Raw genomic sequence first — 17,609 nt, forward strand, 5'->3', positions numbered from 1 at the left:
CCAGGTCTGAAGTCAGATTGATGAGGGTTTAAAATACAATGCTGAGATTAAAAACTGACGCAGTTGAGAATAGATGAGTTTTTCAACATTTTTGCTAGACATGACAATTTTGAGATAGGGCGGTAATTATTTGGATCACTGGAATCACCGCCTTTGTGTAGAGGCAGTACATGTGCTGCCTTCCATAGACTAGGAATAATCCCTGACACAATAGTTGGGTTAAAAAAGTTGATTAGAGAAAATGTTATAATAGGTACAGCCAGAAGTAAAAGCCTGGCATTAAGGACGTCTGCTCCAGTAGCTTGGATCAATCGAGGCCAAGGCATCAAATACACCAATGACAGAGAACTGGGAGGACTATGGCTATTACTGCTATGTGCATCCTTGACTGTTTCGATAGCAGATTGGGTTTGGTTATCAAAGAGGTGACCAGAGGAAATAAAATGGTTATTAAAAATATCACAGATATGTGAATTTTCTGAGATAAGGACCGAATCAAGTGAAATATGTTTGGGTAGAGAATAATCATTTCCATGATTAAATGCCTTGACTGTTTTCCAAAATTTTGAAGGATTACATTACAATCAGATAGGGTATCAACAAAAAAGCTTGACTTGGCATTTCTAATACCCCTGACACATTTATTTCTCAACTGGCGAAAATTTTGCCAATCCGCTGGGGTCTTTGAGCTCCGTGCTTTTACCCATCCCTTTCTTCAGCAACTCAGAAATTTTCGGTGAAAACCAGTGTTTAGTTCTTCATTTTACTCTATATTTTTTAAAGGGAACTGCTTATTTGCTAAGGAATTAAAAACATTTGTAAAATGGGTCAGGAATGGAGCATAACCTATGATGATTTGTTTACTAGTGATGTCACTAGTAAACAAATCATGTAGAAAAGACTCTTTTTTGTCTGGAGTCTCTAATACAAAATATTGGACAATGGTCACTCAGGTCTAAGGCAAAAACACGACTCTGTATATATTTGTGGGGTTTGTTTGTTAGGATTATATCGAGAGAGCCCAGATTTCTGGTGTCTGGCGTAGTGGGTGAAGAGATGAGTTGAGATAACCTAACTTGATGTGGGTGTAACTCTATTCCAGCCACATAATTGGTTCGGCACAGCGCTTATCTCATTCTCATTGGATGTTCGTGTTGTCTGTCAAAACCTGGACAACAACAACATAAAAACGCAGTCTAGAACAATAAGCCAGGCACAGTAGTAGTTGAAAGTGTCCAAATATGTCCATCACATGAGTGATCTGATTCTTAGCATGTTGTTTTTCCAACTCCTTTAGATTTTTTTCAAGCTCTTTAAGTCTGTTTTCCTTTGTTTTCTTTATTGCTGTGTTAAGAGATATTAGTTTACCCCTGACAACAGCTTTCAAGGTATCCCATAGTTATAGTATATTGGGGTTCACTTCCCCATTGTAATTGAGTTCGAGAATAGTCTAAATTTAAGATTTAACTTGTTGGACAACCATTTTATTATTAAGCAAACTGTTTTTTGGGGTCTGCTGTCCAGGTGTAATATCAAAGAGATTGGTCAGTGATCAGAAATATCCCTAGTTCCAATATCACAGTTCAGAATCCTGTGTCTATCATTTCGAAACATAAAAAAGTAGTCTATTCTCGAGTATTCAGAATGAGGAGCAGAGTAAAAAGTATAACATTTGTCAAATGGGTGTAAATCCCTCCAAACATCCAACAGCCCCTTCTCATCTAGACCCTTTTTCAAAATCTTTGTCTGGAGAGATAATTTCCTTTTTGTATTAAATGTGTCCCATTTGTTATTTAAAACTGTGTAGAAGTGTCTTGCACAGATTAATGTGCCCTGGGTTTCAGTAGAAATCAGGTCAAGAATTGTTTTCACAATATTTTGTTCACTTTGTAGAGGGAGGTAAACACAAATAAGTGTGGGCATCTTATTTTCTATTTTCCCTTGTACAATAATATATCTACCCTCCCTATCCCTTTTCTCCCTAACCAACTCAAAATTCAGAGTTATGTAGTGATATTGCCACTCCTCTTCTATGATCTCCTTTGAAGGCACTGTATTGTTATATCCAAATTTTTTAGATTTTCTTACTCATTCTGAGATAGATGGGTTTCTTCTTTAGTCATTACTTTGCACCTCTTAACTGGATGGTTGAGGCCTTTCACATTCCATGAAGCCACTTTGAAGTTACTGTACCCCATAACAATATTCCAGTTTACATGTGCCGGCAACATAAAAAAATAGAGTGCAAAAGTGGGTAGGTAATATCAACAAGAACACTAGTGTTGAACCAGTCTAACAGTGACTTCTTACTGCCCTGTCATTACTACTAATCGGTCCATTTGCTGGTGGAGAATAATTCCGAGCCCAGGGAGAGGGGTAGATTTGTGTATCCATCTAAACTGTTTAGGCGGTGATATCTCGTGAGAGCAGAGGGCATATTGTTCATACTTGCTGTCGAAGGAAATCTTTGAGTCTCTGTCGGACTTGTGTGGTGCGGTCTCCGTCTTTTCCAATGTGCGCCTTGTGCGAGCCTCGCGAGTCTTCAGAAAGTTGTCCATGAATATTAACATTAAGCTTCCTTCCGCCCCTCCCTAAATCCCGTATATACGGATGTTATTACGGCGCGATCTTCCTTCTAGGTCTATGACGTTTGCTTGGAGTAGTTTCTGTTGTTTGAGAGAATGAAGCAGAGCATCCCTTAACTCTGTGTTAGCTGTTTCTGTTGCTCCATTTTAGTTAGCCTCGTTCCATGGTTGCGAACGTCTCTGACCACACTTTTTGCAGCTTCTGATTTATTTCCGTCGTGAAGGTACTGAATTCCTGTTTCATATCATTCTTAAAGTCGTCCTTGAAGTCCATCAAGTCTTGTTTCAGTTCAGTTTTCAGGTTTTGGATGTCTCTGCCCAAGTTTTGGATAGCTACAGCGGTGGTGAGCTCCCCCTCCACACTGGTACCCAGCTAGTCCGCCACCCCAACACCGTCGTTCCCTGTTTTCTTCTATTTTTCTTCGTCGCACTCTTTGTTCTTCCCCAAATCTTTCTTGTTTCTAGCCCCACTCATTCTAGATCATTTAAACTCCTGTAATCATAATATTCTCATTTACGTGGGGCTGACCGGGAGAGTTTATGCCACCATCTTGAATCGCCCTACCGGAAGTCCGGACGGGATGAGTTATATCCACGTTATATCGGCATGTCTTTAATTTCTATCGAGGAAAAGTTATATCGCGATAATTATCGATATCATTTTATCGCCCAGCCCTACTTCTAACCTGATCATGAAGCAGCTGATAATCATTGTGCAGTGGCGGACAGTAGTGAAAATATTTTCACTTTTTGTTGCCACTGTTCTTCAACAAAGTGGACTTAACGGCTGGTTCATGTTAACGGGCTCTGCTCCTCTTATCTCTGCCTCACTGTGTGTGTCGCTCTGTGTGAGTGAGTGGGGGCGGGGCCTGTTTATGTGTGTTTGTAAACTCCACCTTGCTCCCAGTCTGAGTGAGTCTGGGAGCACACACACACACACACAAATTTCTGCTCGCTCCTGGTATTTAACATGATGGCCTATACGCTGAAGTTTTTTTTTAAAAAACGGGGACATATTGTCAAGTCACACTGGTGCGCCTAGTTATAAAATTAAGTCGCAATGTCTCCAAAAAGTTGTTGATATCATTGATATGTTTGATACACCTACTCAGTGAAAATATGGGACTGTAGTCGTATTACGACACTCTAATAAGAAGTTGTGTGTAGTCAGCATAAGGGGGGTAAGGGATGTCATAATAGTCCATAATATGAGCCAGAGGGAGCATGTAGATATTGAAAAGAAGTGGCCCGAGAATGGAGCCTTGAGGAACCCCATATGTAATCTTTGTTTGCCCCGATTCATAATTACCAATTAAAACAAAGTGGTCCCTATCTTGTAAGTAAGATTTGAACCAATTTGGCACAGTGCAAGTAAGTTCCACCCACTTTTCAATCTGTGAAGTAGTATGTTGTGATCGACCGTGTCAAATGCAGCACTGAGATCCTTTAATATCAAAACTGAAGTTTTGAATGCATCATTGTTCAGATGTTTGTAATTTAAAACTTTAACAAGTGCAGTCTCTGTGCTTGGTTTGGTTGAGATCCAGACTGAAAAGCATTGAACATTTTCTTTTCGACCAAGAAAGTGTGAATTTGACAACCCTTTCAATGATCTTTCCCAAAAATGGCAGGTTTGATATCGGCCTGTAGTTGTTTATTGCATTTAGGAGAGGTTTGATAACAACAGTTCTCAAAGCCTCTGGAAAATTCCCTGATTGTTTAGTGTTAGCTGTTTAGCGCTAAACAGTTAAAATATTTAGGAAACATTTTGTTAGAATATCAAGGCTGCATGTAGTTGATTTTGACTGTTTAACAATATACGTCAGTGCTGCATAATCTAGAAGGTGAAAATGTGCCAGATGAATAAACATGGAGGTGAAGGTGACATTATCATGTTGCCTGATGTGGAATTAGATACTGATAGTCTTATCTTCAAGATTTAATCTGAGAAAAACTTGCTAAGTCATTGCGTGACTTATGCATGACTCTTTATAGACATCATAGTGAACCTGGAGTTTTGTTTTTCGCCACTTGAATTCTGCCTGTCTACACTCTTTTTTGGGCTTTTACCAGTGTGGTGTGCTCATTGACATGAGCTGAGGGCAGTGTTGGCAATGGTTTAAAAACTTGGATTAATAATGCACAGGTGTTAAGATTGATATAACACTTTCTGATCGCCTCTGCTTCACCTTTGCTAGTGTTAGCTGGGCTGTTTCCTTTAAAGGGCCCAATTTGAGGTATTGGTACCCCTAAGATGATATATTAGTGATTTAAGGTCGAAAAATCTGTTGCAATGTGTATTTCCATGTCCTCTCTTCTGCCTATCTCTGATGCCCCAGACAGAACACGCTGTTTTTGCCGACTCTTTAATTATTTATGAGCACCTCCTCTGATTGGCTTACTGCACTTTGAGTGACACGCGATCAGACCTATAACTGGTCTCATTCTGGCGCATTGACGATCTCTCTGGTAAACACAGCTGAAGGTCACGTTGTTATGTTTGGATACAGCTGTAAAAGACCAGCCACATATTCACAGTCGCTTACAACAGGATGTTTCTGAACGGTATGTTACACCGTCCTCATGTTTGTTCAAGTTTTAGCAGAACAGTCGGCAAATGTAGGAGTAAGTTCCGAGTTACAGTACGGAGTTTCATAACGGAGTTTCAGTTCCGAGTTTCAATACAGAGTTTCAGTACGGAGTAACGTCATCGTTACTAGGAGGAATGTGCAAGGACACATTCTCTTCCTTGCATCCCTCCACGCTGCAGTGTTTCTTCAGAGAATTTGAAGCAGAGCGAAGTGGCTCGGTCAAATCTTGCTCCGCCTCCTGCGACTAAATTGTACAGTGGAAATTTTTAGTGATCACATTTGTCCCGGATCAGATTTATCAATATGAACTGTTGATTATATAAAAGAATAGTGTAGCTTACTTATGATCCCAGAACCTGAGGGAAAAGTAACACACACACACACGCGCGCGCGTGTGTGTGTGTGTTCGTTCGTTCTCTCAGCTGACGTCTTTGACGCGCTACAGCTTAAAAGTTTATTTGTTTGTCGCCACAATATCATCACATAATGATCAATATAGTAGCGTATTAATCGGCCACTCCCTCTTTTCCTCTCTCTCTCTCTCTCTCTCACACACAGCCACACACACAGTGTGATTGGAAACTCAGACTGTGTAAAAACAACAGACTTTTTAAACTTATTAAATGTATGGAGCTGGAGGAGATGTTGTGGCACGCTCGGTTTGATGCAGTTGGCGCAGTGCACTGCGTGAATGATAGAGACAAAGAGGAGCAGAACATTACTGACACGGTCCAAACATGTATGAAAAGACCCAAAATTAACACTGTCAGTGGGCTTAGTGGACCTGTGCATGGGTCCCCTGGTGTCTGCCCCTGACTTGTTTGCGCTGTGGCCGGGCTGTGCGCCTTTTCCTGGCTGTGGAGCTGTCCGTAGTCTCCGCAATATTAAACAACGTTATCGCATATCGCATGTTTTCCTAATATCGTGCAGCCCTAGTGTTGTGGCTACCTGCTAGGCAGAGAAAGAAATATTTGCTAAAAATGTTTTTGCGGTTTGGATGAATGCCATTGTCTCTGAATAACTGCCTGCATTCCGAGAAGATGTTAAAGTTGTCGATGAAGGAGACACTGGGATCAGCATAGGCTTATGGAAGCCAGGTGTGAAGAGACAGGAGCTGGCTGAAGCGCCCAACACCACGGCCACAGGAGTGGATGGTGGCAGATATGTAAAGGTCCCCCACCAATCGCTTAAGAGAGCTGATAAGATGCAAAAAATCGCTTTTCAGAATCTCAGACTGCTCTTTACGGATATCGTTTGTGACCATATGAACAAGGACCTTACAAATGTCCGGTTCTTTGGCCAGGATCTCAATGGCTTTGGCCTCAATATCACAGACAGTGGCCCCAGGGACACAGCAAGTTATTGCAGATTTTGTTTTGACATTCCTGATGATAGAGTCACCTATGACCAGAGTTTTTACCTGGCGCGGGCGTCTTTTCGACAAGGAGCTGGTCACCCTTGAGACTGAGTACCGGTGTGGACCACGGGGACCCAAAGCTGCCAGTCTGAGTGCTCCACTCTCTGGACCGGTACCAGCAATGGAACCTCCCAGCTTTGTGTGCCTGCGGCGCTGGACTGGCCGTGGGTTCCTGACCGACTGTGGACAGGTGTTCCAGGTTCCCCAGCTCAAACCTGTTGGTCAGCTGGATAGACCCCGATGGCGATGGCATACGGGACGAGTTTCCACTTCGATTCTTGTTTCCTCGGGTTCTGAAGGAGCGGGTGTGGAACAGATCTGTGCCTGGGCCAGGGGTCCAGACGGTCGGCAGCTCTGGCTCTGTGGATACCGAGGGGCCAACCAGGGAAACGTGGTGGTGTTGTCAGGAATAAGGGATGCCTCAGCAGCCATTGAGTCCAAAGAGTCGCTTATCGTCCTGGATCGGGAATAGGTTGGAAATCCGACCTTCGAGTTCAACAATTTTTTGACTCAGCCAAAGGCATCCAGTGCAGTCTGGAGGAGAGGTAAGTAGTGGCATTGATGTGTGCTGTAACGGAACCCATTGGTGATGAGTGAGTTGGCAGGTGCAGATCTACAGTGAGCGGCCAATGAGACAAACAAGCCCAGTTCATCAGTTAACTCGACTCTTATATTTCCTTCAGTGTTTTAACTTCACAAAAACTCACTTAACTCAAATAAAATATATTTTCCACAGAAAATTTACAATTATTATCTTAACTCCGACAAACTAGAGGCGTGCAAGTCCACCTGAACTGCATATCAATCAATCAAATTTATTTGTATAGACCATATTCATGAATCATAATTTGTCTCATAGAGCTTAACAAGGTGCGACATCCTCTGTCTTTAACCCTCAACAAAAGTAAGGAAAAACTACCAAAAAAACTATTAACGGGGGGGAAGAAATGTAGAAACCATGTAGCTGAACACATCAACAAAATTACGATATTTGCAACATTGATTAGAAGAAACAGTTTTTAGCTTAAGGGAAAGGTTTGTCAATGTTTAAGTATTTATACATAAGAAAATGTCTGATAGAGTTGAAGAGAGCAGCAGTGACAATTGAAATTATTGCCAGTAATGGTAGAATATGTGAGTAGGCATACTTTATATCAAGCGGTCTTGTTGTAATCATAGGCCATGACCAGCTGCCACCACCACGATCCACAATTCACCATCATGATCCATCACCACTCTCCACCATTACGATCTACAATCCACCATTACGATCCTAAATCAGCTGCCACCATGATCACGATCCACCATCATGATATATGGTCCACGATCACAATCTACGACCCACCATGATGATGCTCGATGTTGCTGCAGCAGCAATCCTGGATCTGCAAACGATACAGCACAAGAACTCCGGTGAAGAAGTCAAGTCAGTAACATGTATTCATGAGACATTAATGTGATGAAGAGGGAGAAGAGGAAAGAGTGATGATTCCATAGGAGCGGAGCTTGATAGCTGAAGGCTCTGGCTCCTACTCTACTTTTAGAGACTTTAGGGACGACAAGTAAGCCAGAATCTTTGGAGTGCAGTGCTCTAGTGGGGTGATATGGGCTCTTTAAGGTATGATGATGCCATATTAAGGGCATGTAGGTGAGGAGGAGAATTAAAATTTTTATTTTAAATACATCAGGAAGCCAGTGTAGTGAAGAAAAATAGGAGAAAAATATGAATATATAAATATAAAGTCAAATGGATCATATAAGTCAATGTTGTGATCATGTTAGTATCAGGTTACCATGATAATTGCCATTATGTGTTGGCATCAAGCTAATGGACAAAACGATATTTAAAATCTTGTCATTTTTCTAAAATGTATGTATTTTGTACATTGTCTTTGATGTAAATAAATGTAATGAACTAATCTAAAACTTAAACAATGAATCTTTTGACTTTCCTGATGACAGTATGTTTAAAAAAGGTTGGAATTCGGCCTTCTCAACTCCAGTCTAGACTTCCTGAGTCCTGCACATAAGATTGCTGCCCTTTGACGCATCCAAACCAACTAAAAGATAGTAGAAAATTGTGAAATTTGTTAGTTGGTTGTTTATATATCAGCAGGATTACACAAAAAATTGTAAACAGATTTCCAGTTTACTTAGTGGAAGAAAGAACTCAATACATTCTGGCGTGGATCCAGACTAAGGGGCAGATACCAGAATTTATCACTTTTTCAAGACATTGCAAGATGAAGCATTTTTATACATTTTCTAGGAAATACTCCATGGAGGAAAACATATTTAGGGAACTGATATCTAAGAGTGTGTGCAATTTTGTGCGGATCCAATTGTAAATCCGGATCTTACTGATTTAAATGTGGGGGGGGCAGGCTTGTTTCAGCCAATGTGTTGAAAAAAAATTATTTAGTGTAGCTTTGTTGCTCATTAGTGTGTTTTTATGTTGTGTATATAAATACTGTTTCTTAGTCTAATTTGGATTATGTCTTTATCAACCTATCTTTCTTAGTGTTTAGATGTCATGATCTTTATTGTTTTGTTGGCTTAGCTGTAAGGCTTGATTGAATTTAAGGTGACTGGCCTTAGTTGAGGAACTAAGTTAACTTAGTTGAGTCAACTTAGTTGAGGAATGTCACTGTACTGAGTGACATTCTAGTGTTGTGTTTTAAACTCTTTCTTTCCAACATCATTTTATTCTAACCAATGCTGGTAATACTCCTATTTTTCTGATGTTCTCCTTTACACGTGGCATCTATTGCACTTTGTCCATCCTGGGAGAAGGATCCCTCGCATGTGGCTCTCTGAGGTTTCTACGTTTCTTCCCCCCCTGTTAAAAGGTTTTCTTTGTAGTTTTTCCTGACTCTTTTTGAGGGTTAAGGGCAGAGGATGTCACACCTTGTTAAAGCCCTATGAGACAAATTGTGATTTGTGTATATGGGCTATACAAATATAATTTGATTGATTGATTGATCATTCTGGAATTCAAGTCTGTGAGGATTTCAGATGGATCGATTTAAGTTATTTTGGAAAGGTTTGGTGGCTTTTTATAATTTGATTTAGATTTAAATTCTAGACCCACGAAAGGGAAGCATTTTAATTCCAGTAGAGCCAATGGTTAGCTGTGGTTGTTTATTTTTTGTGTGTTTTTGTTTATAAATGTAATTTAAGATTAGGATCTCTGCTGATTTAAAGGATTTATAAAAAATTTAAAAATTCTAATGTTTGCGAAGTTTAGGGACAATTAGAGCCGGATGTTTATGGTATCAAATGTTTTTATTTCATATTTATATCTGCTTCCAAGGCTAAGAAATTAAAGTTTTTGTAAACGTTGGCAATTCTGTCAGCTCTTCAGAAAACCCTCAGGTCTTTGGGGTTTATTTCTATTTGGTGCCAAAAGTCTTGATGGGTTAAAAAATGCTTTGGAAGTAACTTGCACCTTACAGCGTATCTTATAGTGTGATATACTACATTTTGGGATTCTCATAAAGGCGGTTGTGGCTGAGTGGTAGAGCGGACGTCCTCCAACTAGAAGGTCGGCAGTCCAATCCCCAGTCTTCCCCATCTGCATGCCGAAGTGTCCTTGGGCAAGATGCTGAACCACTAAAAAGTGTTGATAATAGATGGACTGTATGAATGTGTGTGAATAGCAAACGGTAATGTAAAGCGCTTTGAGTGGTTATCAAGACTAGAAAAGTGCTATATAAATACAAACCATTTACCATTTATAAAGGTAGTCATAGTCATTTTTGTCCAAGTGTCAAGTTAATATGAGGGACATGTGTTTGGAGTGACTGCCACAATTCGTTGTCTAAGTTTAATGTTCATGATGGTGTTTAATTGTTGAGAATTTACTAATTTAAAACAAAATCCAGTTTATGACCAACAAAAATAGGTCAGATGACCTGATTAAATATGTTGCAGTGATGGATGTAACCATAACCTGTTATTGAGACTCTTAATCATGAACCATTTGGTTAAATGAGGTTAAATGTATCAATACTTGACCTACCACTAATTTATGTCTGTGACCAGTTGCTCTCTGTGGAAAATGCCCTGGAAAATGATTTCTTAAAAAGAGTGGATACCCAGATTAATTTTTCCATCCAAGAAGAAATTAACTTCCAGAACCTGAAACCTGAAATCAATTAGAGGACATTAATGAAAATTATTTTGACTAATAACTCTCCACTGTTATAATGTAATTTTGTAAATGCAAAAAAAAACCTTAATCCAGTTTTCCTAATTTCTGGAATTATGGATTTGGACAAGAACCTTTCTAATATATAACATACTGCTCCTAGTTCCTAATCCAGCATGTTTTGCCATTTCCAGGGTGATCAAAGCACAGGATCCAGCCAACCTGTCCTTGCTCAGCTTTGGTGAGGTGTTTGCGCTCCTTTTTGACAACCACTACCTGTATGTTTTGGACCTGAGGACAGAGTCGATCTCAGGTCGCTGGCCTCTACCAGCCTACAGAAAATCCAAACGAGGATCCAGCTTCCTGGCCGGTGTGACTTCCTGGCTAAACGGCCTGGATGGGGACAATGACTCTGGACTGGTTTTTGCTACCAGCATGCCTGACCATAGCATTCACTTAGTACTATGGAAGGAGAATGGATAGAAGCAAACAGGGACTCCAAACCACAGATTGCAAGGATATTAGCCACCATCATAAATACTCTGGAATATATTAACCATAACAGCCAAGATAGATCATGCATGCACCAAAGCATTTTGTTTTGTAATTGTTTCTTCCTCAGCAGAGTCATGCTCTGAATACAAATATAAGCATTCACAGGCAAACAAGATCCATCTGCATCAACTTAAACATTATCAAGATGATAGATATGATTGGCAATAGTCCAGAGCATATCAATTCTCCTGTAATGTTGGAATGAATGCTTGAATTCCAAATAAAAAGTGACAGGTCATTGTGCTGATTTGCAGTAATGTTGGTTTCCTTGAAGAAAAGCAGTGTTGCCTTAAAAAGAGTTGCTGTAAATAATGGAAAACAGCTTCTTTGATGTAAGATTGTGATGATATGAGAATGTGATGTCAAGAGAGATATTCTCAAAGGAAGCTGTGTACCTAATTATATGTTGAAAATGAGCTTTCATGTAATTCCATGAAGGGATGACTAATTTAAGTGTCCGCTTGAGAAATGTGATTTGCCTTTTCAGTTTATTTGACTTTACAACTACAATTCTTTGATATAACTGGCAAATTACAGTTAAATTATGACTGCATTGTAAATTTTACTTTTTCTTGTGTTGTATTTTCCTTATTTACTGTGCTCTAAGATGTCTGTAATTTTATAGCTATCCACCTGACTTAACTTGCTCAGTTGGGAGCTTTTATGAATCATTAACTTTATTTTTCTAAAGGCTTTAATGCAGCAGATGATATGACTTAACACATAGTTTGTTCTGTGCAAAACTACTATTTTAGAACATTTGAGTTTGTGAGTATTTGAGTTATCCTGCCATAACAAAAGAAAAATTGTGAAAACTTGTCTGGCTCTATGGATCAGTTTTAACACCACGTCTCAGTTTGGCCCTCTCTTACTGCAACATCAAAACTATGACTCAGAATCTTTATTAACAACTGTTTTGGCAGGCCACAGATCAATATGAATTTATATTTACCAAACCTCAATCCTTGAGATTTTTCACATCTTATTTAAATGCCACCAAAATAGTATATTATGTACTCTTCTCTGCCATTGCACAACAATCTATCCTCCCAGTAGCACTCATTTATAACAGAAAATTAATGAAATGACTTGTATATGATGAAGTGATAATGTTGAAGATACACGTAATGGTAATTGCCATTATTTTCAAGCACTGCCCAGTGTTAGTATATCATATCAGGTTTTCTACTACAAACACTTAAGTCATTCAAATTAATAAAAGTAGCAAATCCTCCTTGTGTTTGTGTATTTGGTTATGCCAGCGTTTTAACAACATTGTGTTACTGATGTTGTTTTGAGCCACACTGGTAGCAGATTTGAGATGGCAACGAGGTTCCAAATATCTTCAAAACTATTGACATTCTCACCATCTTTAGTTGTACTTTGAGTACTAGTGTGGTACAAATAAGCAAAGTACAGCCTCAGTGCTGAAAGCATGAGTTCTGTAACAAATACAGAAGTCAAAATGTGACCTACTAGCAGCATTAAAATGTTATTTATTTCAAAATAACGAAGGATTTAAAAACAATTAGTTTCCTCTTAAATCTTCAAATTTGTTACGTCAGTGAGTATGCTCAACAAACTTGTGATAGTTTTTGTATCAACCTTTCATTCTCATTCTATTAAAGACTTCAGCTTATACTTAACTTACAAACAATAATGTAGTTAAAATAAAAATAGTCTTAAAGCATTCTTGGCATACAATTGAGGAAGAATTTTTGATATAAATGGAAGTAGCACACTCAATACAAAAATATTAAATTACAAGTAATGTTTCTGCATTCAAGAACAGAATCGCTATTTCTGAAAAAGTATGTTACTCAGTAAGAGGAGTTCATTTGTAACTAGATGAATTAAAGGTTATGGTGATATTAGCTCCAGGCTTGAGTGTGTCAACCAATATTTGCAGATTGGCTTGGGAAAATGCAGCATATATGAACCGGCATGATAAGGGCCTTAATGGCAGTGCTGCTTCATCACCTATTTTTCATGGCCTTTCATTGAAGCCCTGTCTCAATATATATGTTCAGGACTTTCCTTATTTCAGTTTTGTGTTTACTGTATATGTTGCATATATAAAAATGTATGTATTTGATCCAATGACTACAAAGCATGTGTGGGACCAAGTAGCAATGTAGCAAGGGACAATTTTGCAAACTGCATATGCTCAGTGTAAAGAGCCTCAAGATTGTAGCTCGTCATATTTGTATGTAGGCCTACTCTCTATCTCACTTCTAACTGTACAGGACATCATTTTAGGTTGTTTCCTGCAGAGAACTTTACCAAGAAAATGAACAGTGCCTGCAGTTTGCCCAGGGCTGGTCAAACTCTGACGAGCTCCTGCACAATTTTAATACAGATGCACAACAGAAGCAACAAATAACGGTTAGCTTATTTTATTCATAATTCTGTCTGAAGCTGAAAAATCCTGCAAAATGGTAAGAAAAAAACAACAAAAATAATCAGACCGCTATTCACAACCCAGTGGTTATCTTTGTCACAAGATTGTGTACATAACAGAACACTATCAAACACGTTCAATTATTCCTTACAAATACAAATATCAAAACAATTGAAAGTAAAGACTAATGCAGTACTTGTTGAAAGTGATACGATGTAATCAAGTACAATCTGATGCTAACAACACTACATCCATAGCAAATACATTTTGCACAGCCAGACTGTTAATTGAGTCAAAAAATAGGAGAAATTATGTGTCAAACGTCCTTCAAAAACTTACAATAACTGCATTTCTAATTTCTGAAAACTCACTGGCGCATGCTGACATGTTAATGTGATGTTTAAAAGTATTTGGAGAATAAATCAAAAATATATATTTTTTCAACTGATTTGCTGTTCACTTGAATAAATTAGAATAACTTAATATCTTTATCTTTAGTGCTGCTGCTTTGACCAATAGCTCAAGAATCATCAGCACTGCTTAAAAACACATTTCAAACTAGGGCTACGTTGTAGCACTAACGGGCCCGAGCACACGCATTTTGAAGCCTGTTGCGGTTAGTGGAGAGAGCGATCAATGACCAAGCGCACGTCTTTGCGTTGCATGCGTTTTGCGCACTGCGGCAAGGACAAACGCTTCACTTCCTGCGTCCGTCACGCGATGTCGATCCTTGCCTGCTAATTGCTCATTACAGTCCACGCTATCAATTGCACATCACACATTTACATTTTATGTAAATTGAATGATAGTTGTAAAACAAAGCTTACTTCCTGTTGCCAGTAGGCGCCATCACTATTATTTCGTACAGACTAATAGATCTGTTCAAGTAGGGGTTCTGATGTAGCGTGAGCAATTTTGTGTCAATTGGACAATGTTACAACAACTTCATTTTCACACTGATCAGTAGGTGGCGCTATGACCCTGCACTAATATTAATATATGGAGCTGTTCAGGTCAGGATTGTGATCATAGGTCAGTAGTTCGGGGCTGGTTGGATAATGCAGAGTGGATTTACAAAGTACTTTCTGTTTCATGGCGAATCAGTAGGTGGCGCTATGACACTGAGGAAATATTGACACATAGAGCTGTTCAGGCTTGGACTCTGATCAAGAGACAGAAGTTTGGTGGTGATAGGACAATGCACAGTGGAGTTATGACAACATCGTCTCCTTTGGCGAAGGATGAACCTTCGCCGCACCTCAATGTTTACACAGTTTGAGGAAATGTCACAATTCTGACCATGGTCCTATGACTTGACTGAGCTCTGTTGAGCTGTATATGGTAAAGCAGCCAAGAGCAGTGCATCAAATTATAAAACATGTCACTTCCTGTAGCCAGCAGGTGGCGCTGTAATGGTGAGTCAATATTGACACATGGATCTGATCAGGGCGGGACTGTGAATGTGTGAATGAGGTTTGAGGCTGATGGAACAATGCAGAGAGGAGTTATAATAAATCCCTCTTTTTTGGCGAATCATCAAAATTTCACGCCACGGTCAGAGCGTGTAACGTACACTTTATATCATTTTACTCTTAATCATGAACTAAAGTTATCTCTCAACATTAATTGACACACATCAGTAAGTTTAATTTAGTTTCCAACATATTAATGTGTGAACGAGCTCTTCAGCCCTCGGGAAGAAAATTTGTGCCTTGGGCAAACCATGGTCTTACACTGCCCTCTAGTGACCAATATTGCAGCTGCAGCTCAATCATCTTGATTTGACTCATCAAACTTTAATGCCACGCCACGGTCAACACCGTGTGATGAAATCAAATATACCAAGGTAGTTTATATCTCCATCTTGTTGAGATGACATTCCCAGAAGTTGAAGTTGATCTGATGAAAGCCCTTCGACAAGTTCGTCAAAGTAAAAATGTCTAAAATGGTCCAAATAGCCACTAAAGTCAAAATGACGGGCTTCCTGTTTGGTCTAGCATATCTATCCAAGAGACTTATTTGTTTGTTATGAAAAGACACATGTCCCTATCGATTTTTGTACATGTCGGCCAATCGTGGTGCCGGGGCTGCCCTTTAGGGGGCGCTATTCAGTTATTTTGCCACGCCCATTCCTTAAAACCATCTGAATGTCTGCAGGGGGGGGCTGTTGTTACACAAATGTAGTTTGAGTGAGATAAAACCATGAACACTGAAGTTACAGCAATTTCGTGTGTCACGGCGAGTTGATGAACTTTAACGCCACGCCACTAATATGGCGTTTGACGAAAAGTCACAGTAATCTTATCCCTGCATTATCAATGTCTTGACACCCTTTTGACACAGTTTGACATGGCTGCGGGCAGTGGATGAGGAGGAATACTTCCAAGTGTAAGACGTTCAAAAAGCAAGACATTTCCTGTTGCCACCAGGGGGCGCTGTAATTTTAAGTCATGATTTCTATTTAGATGTCATCAGGCCGGGACTCTTGACTTACATGTCTAGTTTGGACTCGATTGGACCATGTATGTCCGAGATACAGAACCTAGTGTTTTGATGGCGTGTAATCAAACTTTGACGCCACGCCACGGTCACACCATGTGACGAAAAATCGATCTTTGAGTTAAAAATGTGAAAAGTGTGTGTGTGTGTGTGTGTGTGTGTGTGTGTGTGTGTGTGTGTGTGTGTGTACATCGCTCTTCCAATACTTTTTATTATTGGTTACTTTGCAGTGGTTGTTTTGTGTTTGTGCTGTTGTGAAGTGGTGTTAACACAAACTTTCAATGACTGTAACCTACAGACATCCCAGCATCATCAGTTTGGCTCAGGAATACTCCAGCATCCTGAAGGAGCAGCAGCAGCAGCCCCTAGCCTCCAAACACCTGGGCCCCCCAGAGGTGGTGCTGGAGGTGGTGCCTAAGGTACTTCAGGGCTTCTGGCTGCCTCCTGAAGACACCTTCCTGAACATGCTGTCCCAGCACCTCAGTGTTCTGGCTGTTAGCCTGACCAAAGCAGTTGAGGACATGGTCTCCAAACTACTGCCCTCACTGCTCCATGAAGTCAGCTTCACCCGCTCCACCAGGGACAAACTGGTCCAGTCGATCCAGGACAGTGTTAGACGGAGCTTCACTCACCCCGTCCTGATGGAGAAGATCAGCTGCTTTGCAGTAGATCTGATGAAGTCCATCACCACAATCACAACAAAGAACATCTGCTCGCCTGCTCACCCACTCCCGCTCCCATGATCATATCACCCCTGTTCTCCAGAATCTCCACTGGCTCCCCATCCTACAATGCATCCAATACAAAGTCCTTCTCCTCACTCATAAAGCCCTCCATAACCAGGCCCCCTCCTACCTCATTGTCTGGGTGACAGTCTGAGGCTCCGCTCCTCTGATGCTAACCTCCTGTCTCATCCACTTAGGACCAAGCCCCGGACCTGGGGCGACAGAGCCTTCTCCGTATCTGCCCCCTCAGTCTGGAACTCTCTCCCCAAACATATCCGAGACTGCACCAATCTCACAATGTTCAAATCACAACTCAAAACTCACCTTTTCAGAACTTCTTTTAGTGTGGGACGTATGTTGTGTGCTCTATGTTTTTAGTATGTAACTTTTTATGTTAATTTTGTGTCTTTGAGTACTGTAATAAGCACTCTATAAATAAAATGTATTATTATTATTATTATTGGTTTAAAAAATAAATACTAATAATAAAAATAACAACTACAACAATACTACTACTACTACTACTAATAATAATAATAATAATAGTTGTTATCCTGCAGCTCTGGAGTCAGATATACCTGCAAAGAGAGAGAGAAAGAGAGAGAGAGAGAGCAACTATGGGAGGAAAAAGACACATAGTTAGTGACATGTAGTAATATATATAAATGAATGTGGGGGCAGAGAGA

General features: G+C 39.9%; 1 protein-coding gene across 4 annotated transcripts in view; it reads left to right on the forward strand.

The window, feature by feature from the left end:
- The window catches only part of fbxw2 (F-box and WD repeat domain containing 2), a 38,270-nt gene extending 20,844 nt beyond the window's left edge, over positions 1 to 17,426 (forward strand). Inside the window, exon 8 of one of the 4 annotated variants that reach the window (XM_035183827.2) lies at positions 16,497 to 17,426. In XM_035183827.2, the coding sequence (XP_035039718.1) occupies positions 16,497 to 16,941 (445 nt within the window). In that variant the 3' untranslated portion in view covers positions 16,942 to 17,426. Of the gene's footprint in view, positions 1 to 7,772; positions 8,526 to 10,937; positions 12,533 to 16,496 lie in introns of those variants that run through there. The other 3 variants (XM_035183826.2, XM_035183829.2, XM_035183828.2) reach the window with 3 other exon arrangements.
- Positions 17,427 to 17,609: the final 183 nt, after the last annotated feature.

This window comes from Hippoglossus stenolepis, chromosome 18, assembly GCF_022539355.2.
Source record: "Hippoglossus stenolepis isolate QCI-W04-F060 chromosome 18, HSTE1.2, whole genome shotgun sequence".
NCBI classification, from domain to species: domain Eukaryota; kingdom Metazoa; phylum Chordata; class Actinopteri; order Pleuronectiformes; family Pleuronectidae; genus Hippoglossus; species Hippoglossus stenolepis.